Source organism: Cotesia typhae, unplaced genomic scaffold (assembly GCF_013202065.1).
Source record: "Cotesia typhae breed Kobodo isofemale line unplaced genomic scaffold, CoteBio_Ctyphae contig_5, whole genome shotgun sequence".
NCBI classification, from domain to species: domain Eukaryota; kingdom Metazoa; phylum Arthropoda; class Insecta; order Hymenoptera; family Braconidae; genus Cotesia; species Cotesia typhae.
This window is the reverse complement of record NW_027423757.1, coordinates 7,128,683-7,141,467: the sequence shown is the minus strand read 5'-3', so window position 1 is coordinate 7,141,467 and position 12,785 is coordinate 7,128,683. Positions and strand designations below refer to the sequence as shown.

Below are 12,785 nucleotides of genomic sequence, written 5' to 3'. Positions count from 1 at the left end.
TAACTTATTTCTTTGTTCACAGCCATTTTCTAAAAATTAAAGAAATCACTTCTACATTCTCACAAGTTCCCACACACACTACAAACAAATCTTGACATTATATACATATACTGACATACTATTGGATATCGTGGATAATTAAAATCACTGACGTCAGTGTAGTAATTTCCCTTCTATGAGTACTGAGTAATTCGTGTCCAGCTGTATTTTACATAGTACATATACATACGTTCGAAGATCGTTTTATTAGTTATTTACTATTATTTAGTCGTGAGTCTTTATATAAATCTTGAATCCTTGGACAATAACATCGAAGTAAATTTGCAATCCCAGTATCATACAATTCAACAGTAGACAGAATCAACAAACTAGTCTTTTGAGTGTGTTAGTGTATACATATATAGAGGTATATTATATATATATATATATTATAAAAAGGTATTACATTGGTATGCTCTGAAGCTCTACATAAACTGGATATCGTCTCGTCATTACAAAAAGTTAAAATCATTGTGACCAGATATCAGAGCAAGTGTCGTTTTAACACGGAAGTGTAAACGAAAGCTTGTATAGAGCGAATAATAACGGTATCGTGGTGAAGAGGGTGACCTTCAGTACTAACAAAAGCTCTTCTATGCATTATCATTACAGTTGAATAATTGTCATTATTTATATGTTAAATATATAATATGTAATATAAAAGTGCACTTAAGTGCATTTAATTAAAAATAAAATAATCTCCACAGATTAATTTATACTACTTTGACGAGAGAGACAACGTAGTGTAAAGTGCGTCAGTACGTAGAGGTCATTGAAAGTATCACCAGATTTTGTCCAACCAAGACAAGGATACTTAATATTAGATATGTCGACTCCAGCGAGGCGAAGACTTATGAGAGATTTCAAGAGGTAAATAGTCTTTATTTATTGATTATATTAAAACCCCAATAAATCATAATCATTTTATTTTATTTATTTTTAGAATTGATTGTAAAAAAGGAAAAAAAATTGAGAATGTACGGGTTTATTTTATTGCTCGTATCGATAGACGTCTCGAGAACGTCATCCCGAAAAACGTCTTCGCGTTACTATGGACGGATTTATTATTAGAAATCAGTATAGGTTGTTGGATATTCGTTATTTATATTATTATCTTAGGCCTTAACATGTTGAATATGATGTTTTAGTTGTTATACATCTACTTAACTAGGCGATCAATGATTCAAGTGACATTGATAGTACGTTAGGAATAATGTATCAAGTACGAATTTAATTTTCTGTTCAATGTACTTTCCAATTGCCATGTGATTGTTCGAGACGTTATTTTGCAGAATATATTATTTTCTATCAGAATTAATTTAAATATTTCATTTAAGTAATTTTAATTATTCAGTCATCATGATATGATATGATATATAATTTTTTTTTTAATAAAAATTTTGAATGATGAAAAAAAAAACATTTATGATGAAATTTTTTTTTTTTTTTTTGTTAAGATTGCAAGAAGATCCACCAACTGGAGTTTCAGGAGCGCCAACTGATAACAACATTATGATATGGAATGCCGTTATATTTGGGTTAGTTAATAAATTAATATTGTTATTTGTTTATTTAATATATTTTAATGCATATTTTTTTAATAATTATAAATAGACACGTTAACTTAAATTATTATTTGGACATGCGTTTCAGGCCCCACGACACACCCTTCGAGGATGGTACTTTTAAACTTACTATTGAGTTCACTGAAGAATATCCAAATAAACCACCGACTGTTAGATTTGTTAGTAAAATGTTCCATCCAAATGTTTATGCTGATGGTGGAATATGTTTGGATATTTTACAAAATCGTTGGAGTCCAACATACGATGTTTCAGCAATTTTAACATCAATACAGGTAAATATCACTTTAATTGTTATTATTTATTTATTTATAATTTATTTATTTCGATGAAAGTAGCATTTAATAAATAGGCAAAAAAGTATTTTATTGTATTGAAATTGTATTGAAACAAGTACCTGAAATTATGAAAAATTAATTGAACGCCTTAACAGCGGTTGCAATTCATCAGAGTCGGTAATTAATTATAAAAGAATTTTTTTTAATTTGTGAGCTATTTTTATTTGAATTAGTTTTTTTCTTGTTTATTATATTTTAATATTAAATGTATGATTTATTTTGTAATTTGTTTTTTTTTTCTTTAGTTATTGTAATAAATTAAGACTGAATAAACTAAATAGAAAAGCTTTTAAAACATTAAATTAACGAGTAACGAGATATTTTTGTTGGCTTGTATGATTGCAGTCGCTGTTAAGTGATCCAAACCCGAATTCACCCGCCAACTCAATGGCAGCACAACTTTATAAAGAGAATCGACGCGAGTACGAGAAACGAGTGAAGGCGTGTGTGGAACAAAGTTTTGTGGATTAATTGCTGGCTTATGTGCCTACGTTGAGCTACTACTATCAACAACATTATACATCTATTGTGGAAGGAGATGTCAAGCCTTACCATGGAGTTAACGCTAACCATTTAGCATTATCGCTCCTAAATCCTAAATTAAGATTAATATAACACAAATATTAAAAATAATCAGATTATTAAAAAATTAATGTAAAAAAAAACACCATCGCAAAACTCTTAAATTACAGTAACATTCGACATGTAATTGGATTTTTGTTGTTTTTTGATTGAGTTGCAATAATAGAAAAATACACCAGAATAAGTATTCAAAAAAAAAAAATAAATAAATAAATAAATAACAGTTGTAACGATTATTAAACTCAAAATTATACTAATGAGTCGTTAAATTACTATACTATCGTAATCGGTATATGTATTGTTGTTTTTTTATTTTCATTTACTTATTTAATTTTTTGAATCACAATAATCTAACGTTGCTACGTTTTTAAAATTTAATTCGAGTACTATTAAGTACGATTATTATTTAAATATTTATAAATCTACATATTAGCATTAACAATATTAATATTAATAATTAATAAATCAAATCTTGTGCGATTAAATCGTATTTATTAAGTATTACTTTTTTTACTGAATTCTACAATTAATTAGAACCTTGTTTTTTAATTGTATTTTTTTATTTTTTATTTTTAATCAAATGTTTTTTATACTCATGTTTTTTCAGTCATTGCTGGACGAACCCAATCCAAACTCACCAGCAAATTCTTTAGCAGCCCAACTATATCAAGAAAATAAACGTGAATATGAGAAACGTGTCGCCACAGTTGTAGAGCAATCGTGGCTGAATTTCCAAGATAGTCATGTAGAAGATCCTCGCTGACACTAAAAATCGATACTGTTTGCCCGGGAATTATTAAAAATAAAATTTTTAATTTAAATTATAAAAGGGCTATGATATAAATATAATTTTTATCCTCATTCCATTCATTAAAGCAACACTACAAGTTAAACAATTAATTATAATTATTAGTAAACTGCTAAATTCTATTTAAATACATGCACTCATTAAACTCATGTGATTATTACCTATTCATTTAGTATAGAATTGAGATATCTATCCAGATACCACTTAATTAAATAAATAAAATGTACTACATTATTCAATTTTCGTACAGATATTTGGTGTAATGTAATTTAACGTAAGTAATTCTATTATCACTTTTGTTTCATCATATTTAGACAATAATATTTTTATTTAGTTAAAAATAACTATTCATATTTTTTGATGTTCGTTGTGAGTTGAAAAAAAATTTGTTAAAATACATGTAATGCTTATTTACATTCCGAATGTTTCAAGTTTTTGATAATCCTCTTTCTCCTTACAAAAATGAAAAAGCGAAAATTTTCTTCAACAGCATTTAAATAATTTGGTATGATATATTTATGGCACTCTAGTATGAAGTTTAAGATTGATGTAAAGAGGAAATTCATTTGAACTAATATTCTATTATAATTTTCACAAGATGGTTACAGTAGTTATTGTATCAAATATTCATAGAAGTATTTCGTTTAAAGGAAATTGAATACTTTTTAATATTACTGTAATTATTCAAACTACAAATTAATTTTTTTCAGTTTTTATTTTTATAATTATACAGTAATCTTATTCTTTTCATTAAAATAAAATATTTCTAAACACTTATTATAAAGTAGGAATTTTAATTTAAATTTAATTGAATGCTCCAAAATATATTAAAAATATTTTTAATATTTTTTATTTATGGAAATTAAATTCAGTATGATAGTAACGTTCATATATATATATATTGATAAATGTACTTTAAAATTTATTAAAATTGTTTCTTGTTTAAATTATGCTACGATTTTTCTTCTTTTTCCTTGTTGTATCGCTCTAGCTCTTTAAGAAATTGAGCTTTGGGTTTCATTACATTTGGCCGATCACCCCGACACTTTGGACAAAACCATTTGCCTTTAGGTTTAGTACTTAATGATACACAAGAGAAATGGAACCATTCAATCGGGCATAAGTCATTGTCACAGAGAATCATTTCACCGTAAGATATTTGATCACATAGGCAATAAGTTGGTTCATCAGGATCAATGGCTATGTCATCATCTGGAGGTGGTGGAGTATCTTCTCGTTGCTGATTCTGTTGATTGCCTTGACGAGATTTTCGTTTTTTCTTTTTACCAGCCGCTGTAGCCGCTGTTTTCTTTTGATTACCGTTACTTGTACTCGCTAGAGTTGCTGATCGACTTTCAGATATTGCAATCATATCCATAGCGTGTGCAGATTCAACTAAGGCTTCAGTTCTAGTTCTACGAGCTCGTTTTGGCTGACGTTCAACGTTATTTGAATTACTAGGTGTACTTGGATTTGTATTAGTGTTGGTTTCACATTTCGGTTCATTTGTTTCTTGCTCTTTACTGAAATCTAAAAATAAAAAACAAATTTTTTTTTAATAAATAATATGTTTAAATAAGTACTCACTGTAAAAAAATAATGTAAATATAAATATACGTACCCACATCGCGAAAATCTTGATCGAGTTGGCGTGACTTAACCTCTATAAGATCTTGAATTTGTTGAACGATTTGAAGTTTTTCATCTCCAATTTCTTGAGCAGCAATAAGAGCCTGTTGGACTCGTGTAAGAGCTCTTCTTCTGCTTACAACATCCGTATCATTTTTTGTCAAGAGGTCTTGTTGTTGATCTACTTCTCGCAAATACACTTAACAAAGAATATTTGTATTTATTTGTAAATATCGAATAATAAAAATGACTGAGGTAGAAATTTAAGGTAATATAAATAAAAAGATTTTAATAAACATAACTCACAATGTACTTTAAAATGTTTAATTGTAGAAACTTACTCTGACATGTTGAATCCAATTCTCGTAACCGTGAAACAAATCTTTGAACATCGTTTGGAAAATTTTCAATACAGTCGAGATAATTATTAACATAATTCGCATAATAGAGAGCTTCTACAACTGCGTGGCTCAACATTTTACAATCAGTTCTTTATTTAAAATAATATTATTTCACTAAATTTGTAAAAAATAATTTTAGTCACAAATTTTTGATTCTCACTTAACATTCAAACACACTTTTTCATTTCATCACATAAACAAAATATGAAAGCATCATCAGATAATGTTTATTTTATGAGAGAAATTTATAAATGACGTAGAATAACAATCATGGTGATAGAATTCTAATTCTCCATGACAACAACTTTCCTAAAGAAACATATGCTTGTTGATTTGAGGGTTATAACGAAAGATGGCGTTCATACGATATTCTGCCGTTGAAAAAATCTTAATTTTAATAAATAATAAACAGTATTCTAACTTATGCAATTAATTTAATTAAACAACATTAGGATACTTAACATTTTTTCATATTTTCGTTGAATAACATTTTCAATTCTGACTAGATTTAATTGTTTATTTACAAAATATTGTTCTCTTTTATTAATTGTTGGTAACATAAAGAAAATAACATGTGACATGTATCATGTATGTGCCATCATGCACTGCCATATTGTGTGTTTTCCTAATTTCAATAATGATACTAGGAGTGTTAAAATATTTTAAAAGCGATAAATTAATTTTGTAATGATTACGTTTTTTCAAATATAAATGTCCTTATAATCTTAGTACAATATTATTGAAGCTTGATTTTTTTTTTTTAATCAAAACTAATAAAATCGACAGATAAATAAAAAATAAATTTGAATTATATTTTGAGGTTACTCCTGTCTAACATGGAAAGAGAAGGTAATTTACTTGTATGATGACACTAATAATTATTATTTCTTCATTCATTTATATATAAACTACTTTAAATATAACATTTTTTTTCTCAGAAATTTGTCAATATTTCGGCGAAATAATTAAAAATGAAAAAGATGTGTCAGCAGGAATGGCAGCTATACGAACGCTTTTAACAATTTTAGAACGCTCTAAATGTAAGTTTTATTCTTTAACATTGAAACGAATTTATTATTTTGATGTATGTTTATTCGTGGCTATAATTTACTTTGCAGCGGAAACTGTACAAGAAGTTCAATATTGTTTACAAAATGCTATTGATGCAATGAGATCTTTGGATTACCCAGTGACATCGATTGCATCTGGGTCTGAATTGTTTCTACGATTTATTACTTTAGCAAGTTTAGATACTCCAGTAAGAATACTAATTAATAATTCAAATAATTTTTGTATCAATTAAAAATTTTATTTTTATTTTTAGTCGTTTGCGGAGTGTAAAGGGATAATGCTACGTCGAGGGAAATTGTTTTATGAAAAATTAGTAAACGCTCGTAGTAAAGTTGCTAAATTAGCGTCTAGTTTTATAACGGATGGCTGTGTAAGTTTTAATAATAATCTATGTATCCAACAAGTGAAAGAAGCCTAATCTATTTTTTAATTTATTTCAACTACAGAAAATTTTAACGCATTCAAAATCTAGAGTCGTGCTGTTAGCATTAAAAGAAGCTGCTGCTAACAACAAAATTTTTCATGTTTATGTTACATGGTCCGCTCCAGACAGTATAGGGTATGGGAATTACATAGATTATTATTTTAATATCAAAATATATTTTTAGTTCAAACTCGTTTTTACAGGGAAGAAATGTACGACAATTTAAAAAAATTAGGAGTATCTTGTACGTTGATTCTTGATTCAGCGATTGGTTATGTTATGGAACAAGTTGATATGGTAATGGTTGGTGCTGAAGGTGTTGCTGAAAGTGGAGGTATAATCAATAAAATTGGCACTTATACCCTCGCAATGTGTGCAAAAGAAATAAAAAAACCACTTTATGTTCTCACCGAGAGCTTTAAGTTCTCGAGAATATACCCGCTCAATCAAATTGATCTATCAGATGAATTTAAAGTAAGTTATTTTTTTTTAACTTCTCTGATCATGTCTAAACAAATGATTTTCAACTATCAATTTTGTACAATTACAGTATACGACGAGTATACGAACGAAGAATTTAAAGAACGAACATCCACTGGTCGACTATACACCACCTCAATATATTAGTTTATTATTTACTGATTTAGGTATACTAACACCATCTGCGGTAAGCGATGAACTTATAAAACTTTATTTATAAATAACAAAATGATAAAAAGCTAAATAATAAAAATTTTTACAATTTTAAACGTAGTACAAGAGTTTATTGCATCAAAAATAAAATTATCAGCTTTACAATGATTAATGAACAAATAAAAATATTCATTAATTACTTAAAATAGTTGCCACTTGAATTAAAATGAAAATGCCATTCATAAAATAATATGGTTGTAAATATAAACAAATATCTTTATAATTTTAATAATTTAAAGTTCCTTATTAAACCGCATAAATTACTATTATAATTATTTAAACGTAACATGATTATGTAGGCGAATATCACGGAAAACATTTCAAGACGTACATTTGATTTAAAATATTTAAGTATTGCATTAAATAATATTGGACGAAAAACATGTATTGCAATTCTTACATGCAATGGTAGTATGCTTTTTTTTAACTAACTAATAAACTTGTTAAAATGTAAATTTTTATAACTTTGTTAATACAACTTCGTTTCGTTTAATCAATTACATTAGAAACATATTGTATCGTATTCTGTAAAACTTCTTTCTTTTTCTTAATATTAATACTTAAATAGTAATTAATATGTTATGTTACAAAAATTCAAACGATGTTTGGAGGGTTGAAAGCCAAACAAAATGTCTCAACAATCGTGTAAATTTGGTCAAAATGTGGTCTTTTTCCGGTTCGTACTCCCAACATCGCAACATTAATCTATATACCTCTTCTGGTGTTCCATCGGGGGAAGGTAATCGATAACCTGATAAAGAAAATTATTATAATAAAGATTACAAGAAATTAATTCTTTAATTTGGTATTACTAAAAAATTACTACCAGCGTCAATTTTTTCTCTAGCCTGTGAATTCGACATTCCGCTGTATGGATTACCGCCCTTAGAAAAAATTTCCCATACTAATACTCCATAACTCCAAACATCACAAAGTGAAGTATATTTTCCTATAAAAAGATTTAAATTAGATTAGGTAAAAAGTATTTACTTAATTTAAAAAAAAAAAAAAGTATATTTTAAAACTACCAAAATTTAAAGCTTCTGGAGCTGTCCATTTTATAGGAATTTGTTTCATGCCATCAGATACAATGTATTCTTCTTCTTCTCTTGACATTCCAAAGTCCGAAATTTTAACATTTGAATCGTAACCAACAAGACAATTACGCGCAGCTAAATCGCGATGAATACAAAATTTCGATTCTAAATAACTCATCCCAGCAGCAGCATCTCTACACATACCAAGTTGTTCTCCAGTTGTAATCGTAGATGCATTTTTCCGTAAATAGGTTAGAAGAGAACCACCAGGAACTAATTCCATCACAATCATAATAGGTTGCTTTTGTACACAAATCCCAATTAGCTTGACAATATTTGGATGGTCATATTGTTTTAAAATCCGACCTTCTTGCAGAAATTTACGTTTCTGTTCATCGGGTAGTGTTACTTTACATGTTTTCACAGCGACCTCCGTTTTACACGATCTCAATTGAGCTTTATACACATCTCCAAAATTACCCTACAATCAAAATGTTATTCTTACCTCTGCACTACTAAAAATATTGAAGTATTAATATTTCAATACTTACTCGTCCTATTTTCTCTATGAGAATTACATCATCGTTATTTAGCTCCCATCGTTCGCGTAGGATAGGAGTTTTTAATATTGCACCAGATCGACTAGTTACTGGAAGTCCAGACTGCCATTGATGTTTTATCAGTTCCGGAATTGTCGGAAAAGTTGGTCCTTCAAATCTATAGTGTCCCTAAAACACGTAAAAATTTTTTCAAGTATTAATTAATCTAAGCAAATATTGATTTTTTTTTTTTTTTAATAAAGTAAAAAAATATGCGTAGTTACTTCAGGAGTGATCTGAACAATAAAATGTTTATGACCGTCCCAACAAACTGATAAAACAATTTGACACTCATCATTCCTCATAGTTTCTCGTACTAAAAAATCTCCTTCCACAACTAAAAGTCTAACTACTTCTTCTCTCGGTAATACTCCATGAAACCATTCTTCTTCCATCAGTCCTCCATTACTTTTTTGATCATTATTTGAATTGCTGATTCCACATGGTCCCTATTAAACAATTAAAAATAAAAAACTTAATATTTTTACGATAATTTTTTTTTTCGTAATCAATGCGGTTATTTAATAATGCCGGTTAGTTTGCATTGCTATCCACACGCACGAAATTAAAATTAATTATGGGGTACAAAAAAATTAAATAACTGTAAGTAATTTAAAAACACTGGTTATTAACGTCACACTTTCAATTGTAAACATACTGGTAGGCGGGGTCGAATTGTCTTAACTGATGATCCTACGCTGTTTGCACGAATAATGCCATTACCATTATTACTCGTAGCAGGTACAGTTTTAAATGGGGTCTTTATCATAGTAAGAAATCGCTGATTTCGTCTCAATGTAAACATACCAGTATCTGCAACTGTATTTCTCTGCAACGTTCAATTTATTCTTCCAATCTACCCAATTCTTATAATTCTAATATAATACAAATGATTGCTATAAATATATAAGACTACTTTAACGCATTCGTAAGTTTACCTTAATAACTGGTGGGGGTTCTGCGAATGATCCCTCCATTGAAAGATCACAACCTGATGGTAATTCTTCACATCCTAATTCGTTCAAAGCTCCACGAATTACTTCAACCTGTCTTTGTAATTTTTTTTCTTGGCACCTTAACCGTAGTTCTTCTCTTTCTCGTGAATAATCTAACATTGTCATTCTAAAATCGATAAAATAACAATTATTGATATAAATAAATAAATTATTCTTATATTTTTTTATTACCTAGGATCACAGGTATTTTCGTTTGATGACTGAGTAGCTTGACGATTTTGCAGAGTACTTTTCAACGAATTTTCTAGCTCATTTAAGCGACTACGTAACCAGTCTATCGTTAGATTGTCTACGGTTAATTTGTTTGGCAATAGCTTGCCAGAAGTGTCGTCGACCAGATTTTCATCAAAAGTAAAACGTAACGGAGACGCCGGACGTGTTCTAATTTTCGGATCATTAATTTTATTGTCATTAAATATTAAAAACATCAAAGTAAAATTAGAAAATTTTAATAAAATATTACCGATGTTTTCCAATAAAATCTTTGTATTCTTCGAGTGGTTTTATCGAATCAACAGCTGTTTGAACTCGTGCATGAATTTCTTGGAATTTTTCCGAAGTAAAGTCCGAATACTTTACGGTATTTTGAAGAATGCGTTTCCTATGAATAAATTAAATACTAAATATAATTGCAATAAAAGAACAATTATTTTATTTTATACTTTGAATGTTACCTTTCCCTCAACTTCAAAATACGCAACAGATAAAAACGAATCCAGGTAATTAGTTTCAGTATTTAATACTTATTTTAATATTATTAAAACATAATTAATGGGGTTAGAAATCAAATATTATAAATAATAAAAAAAAGATTTACAGTGACTCGGATTTTGGGCTCAGAAATATTCTCTTTCAGAAAAAACATTTTTCTTCACTTACATCCTTTGGATTTTTAATTCTTTCAATTAAATGTTCTTTTTTTTTTTTTTTTTTTTTTTTACTTACCAAGCTACTATAAACTCTTCATGGATAGTTTGTTGCCTACGAAGAAGACTGGGAAGGTAACAACTTCTTAAATCGTGCTCACATTCCGCCACTGCACCAAGTAAAAGTACGTATTCATTGTGAGTAAGATGAAGTTTACGGCAAGCTTTTTGATACTTTTCTCGCACGTCATCTAATTTTCTTCCTCCTCTTCCGCCTAGAAAAAAATCAATAAAATAATTAAATTAAAAGTGATATTTTTTTTTCATTAAACCACAATAATAATAATAATAATTATAAGTAATCATTACTCACGGTTAACATAGTGCTCTTCAAATCTGGCTCTAGTCAATTTATAAGCCTCTAAATTCTTCTGATACTCAGTTTTTTTTCGTGCAACATCATCAGTTAACTGGAAAAATAAATAATTTATGTCATACGTGGAGAGAAAAAAACTGTAAAAAAAAAAACAAAAATAGACTAAGAATGCGAATTATTACCTGCTGAAATTGATTGCTGAGCCAGGTTTGTTCTTCTTGATAAAGTTTCCTAGCTTTTCTTCTTTCCGTATAAAGATTACCGATGTGTTCGACAACGAGACTCTCCATGGAATCAGCTTGTTGTTTTATTAATCTAGCTGTCTGATCAATAGAATCCATAATATCCTTCCAACTCTATTAATAAAAATCACAATAACAAACACAAGAGACAAAAGAATTTAAGATATGTTGTAGATTTACAGTGTATAAAGTAAAAAATATTTCGAGGTAAATAGTTGTTACCTGAGTAATCAAACTGCCAGCAAGGTCATCATAGCGTTCAACTTTCTTTCCTTGAATACTCAAAGATGAAATAGTTGACGCGTATTCACGATCTGATTTAACTTTAGTGGTAAGACATCTTTTCATAGTTTCCAGGAGTTTTATTTCAGCATCTTGTCTTCCCAATAATGCTTCATGTGAAGCTTGTCCTTGAAGACTTGTCGAAAATCCCATTGTTGAATTAAGCTGAGAATTAACTTAAAATTTGATGTCACTTCGATTAAGCGGGTAATGTGATCAGATTTAACTCATGCCTATAAATTTGCTCAAATCTGACGTGATCACTTTAAATAGGAGACTGTCTCTCACAGTAGACTACAAAATATTCCATTTCGATTAAAAAATTTTTCTATTTTTATTTATAAATTACTTTATTCAACTGTAAACTTATTTCAATAATAGCAGCAGTGTGTTATAATAAATAAAACTTGTATTTGTGTTTATACTTATTTGTACAATACGTACAAGTCTACTACTTGGTGGAAATTTCTCACCCACCTTCCGGAAATACCGCCACAAGACACACTGGATTTGCAGATATGCGATGATATCAAGTGAAAGTTCATATAAAAGACTAAACAACAGAGTGCTGTCATCTGTTGTACTATTTGTTACACTATTGTTTTAATTTTAAAATAGATGTAGCAAACTGCCAAAGCTGATTCTCTTAGCCAATCAAATCCTTAGTTAGGCTGTCAAATTAAATATAAATTATAACCGTATGTATGTTATACCGAGTCATAGACATAATTAGAAATCTAAATATGTTGGTGATTTTGTTTGATATAGACAATAATAAAATAATACTGTACTAATTTCA

The 12,785-nt window shown here is 28.6% G+C and overlaps 4 protein-coding genes across 8 annotated transcripts; 2 read left to right on the top strand and 2 right to left on the bottom strand.

Moving 5' to 3' along the window:
- The first annotated feature begins 151 nt into the window (after nucleotides 1-151).
- Ubc6 (ubiquitin conjugating enzyme 6) lies at nucleotides 152-3,499 on the top strand. 5 transcript variants are annotated; one of them, XM_074247416.1, is made up of 5 exons: nucleotides 152-406; nucleotides 747-909; nucleotides 1,497-1,577; nucleotides 1,693-1,897; nucleotides 3,150-3,499. In XM_074247416.1, exons 2-5 carry the CDS (start codon nucleotides 866-868, stop codon nucleotides 3,303-3,305), a joined length of 486 nt encoding a protein of 161 aa, XP_074103517.1. In that variant the 5' UTR covers nucleotides 152-406; nucleotides 747-865; the 3' UTR covers nucleotides 3,306-3,499. The 5 variants fall into 5 exon arrangements, with proteins under 5 accessions (XP_074103517.1, XP_074103521.1, XP_074103520.1 ...); XM_074247420.1 differs by lacking the exon at nucleotides 3,150-3,499 and adding an exon at nucleotides 2,306-2,669 and having other exon boundaries at nucleotides 156-406; XM_074247419.1 differs by lacking the exon at nucleotides 152-406 and adding an exon at nucleotides 420-650.
- A 547-nt stretch (nucleotides 3,500-4,046) lies between these two features.
- LOC141530355 (inhibitor of growth protein 2) lies at nucleotides 4,047-5,647 on the bottom strand. The gene is made up of 3 exons (XM_074247409.1): nucleotides 5,321-5,647; nucleotides 4,972-5,178; nucleotides 4,047-4,880 (listed from the first exon to the last, which is right to left on the bottom strand). The coding sequence occupies exons 1-3, from the start codon at nucleotides 5,454-5,456 to the stop codon at nucleotides 4,303-4,305; spliced, it is 921 nt and encodes a 306-aa protein (XP_074103510.1). The 5' UTR covers nucleotides 5,457-5,647; the 3' UTR covers nucleotides 4,047-4,302.
- A 241-nt stretch (nucleotides 5,648-5,888) lies between these two features.
- On the top strand, nucleotides 5,889-7,895 carry Eif2balpha (eukaryotic translation initiation factor 2B subunit alpha). Its single transcript, XM_074247410.1, has 7 exons — nucleotides 5,889-6,229; nucleotides 6,319-6,420; nucleotides 6,499-6,638; nucleotides 6,705-6,821; nucleotides 6,898-7,010; nucleotides 7,079-7,349; nucleotides 7,426-7,895. The coding sequence occupies exons 1-7, from the start codon at nucleotides 6,217-6,219 to the stop codon at nucleotides 7,573-7,575; spliced, it is 906 nt and encodes a 301-aa protein (XP_074103511.1). The 5' UTR covers nucleotides 5,889-6,216; the 3' UTR covers nucleotides 7,576-7,895.
- Nucleotides 7,896-8,051: 156 nt separating this feature from the next.
- On the bottom strand, nucleotides 8,052-12,492 carry Fer (tyrosine-protein kinase Fer). The gene is given in 14 exon segments (XM_074247387.1): nucleotides 8,052-8,239; nucleotides 8,242-8,319; nucleotides 8,395-8,517; nucleotides 8,597-9,086; nucleotides 9,157-9,333; nucleotides 9,429-9,653; nucleotides 9,863-10,033; nucleotides 10,143-10,326; nucleotides 10,392-10,601; nucleotides 10,684-10,821; nucleotides 11,166-11,361; nucleotides 11,460-11,556; nucleotides 11,645-11,818; nucleotides 11,927-12,492. Coding segments are annotated over 14 exon segments (2,553 nt in total). The 5' UTR covers nucleotides 12,140-12,492; the 3' UTR covers nucleotides 8,052-8,162.
- Between the last annotated feature and the right edge of the window lie 293 nt (nucleotides 12,493-12,785).

Coding starts and splice junctions, on each gene's coding strand:
- LOC141530355 (XM_074247409.1), bottom strand. CDS start 5,456: ATGTTGAGCCACGCAGTTGTAGAAGCTCTCTATTATGCGAATTATGTT. Junction 5,179..5,320: donor ATTGGATTCAACATGTCAGA/GTAAGTTTCTAC, acceptor TTCTTTGTTAAG/TGTATTTGCGAGAAGTAGAT. Junction 4,881..4,971: donor TCAAGATTTTCGCGATGTGG/GTACGTATATTT, acceptor TTTTATTTTTAG/ATTTCAGTAAAGAGCAAGAA.
- Eif2balpha (XM_074247410.1), top strand. Junction 6,421..6,498: donor AATTTTAGAACGCTCTAAAT/GTAAGTTTTATT, acceptor TTTACTTTGCAG/CGGAAACTGTACAAGAAGTT. Junction 7,011..7,078: donor TCCGCTCCAGACAGTATAGG/GTATGGGAATTA, acceptor TCGTTTTTACAG/GGAAGAAATGTACGACAATT.
- Ubc6 (XM_074247416.1), top strand. CDS start 866: ATGTCGACTCCAGCGAGGCGAAGACTTATGAGAGATTTCAAGAG. Junction 910..1,496: donor CTTATGAGAGATTTCAAGAG/GTAAATAGTCTT, acceptor TTTTTTGTTAAG/ATTGCAAGAAGATCCACCAA. Junction 1,578..1,692: donor TGGAATGCCGTTATATTTGG/GTTAGTTAATAA, acceptor CATGCGTTTCAG/GCCCCACGACACACCCTTCG.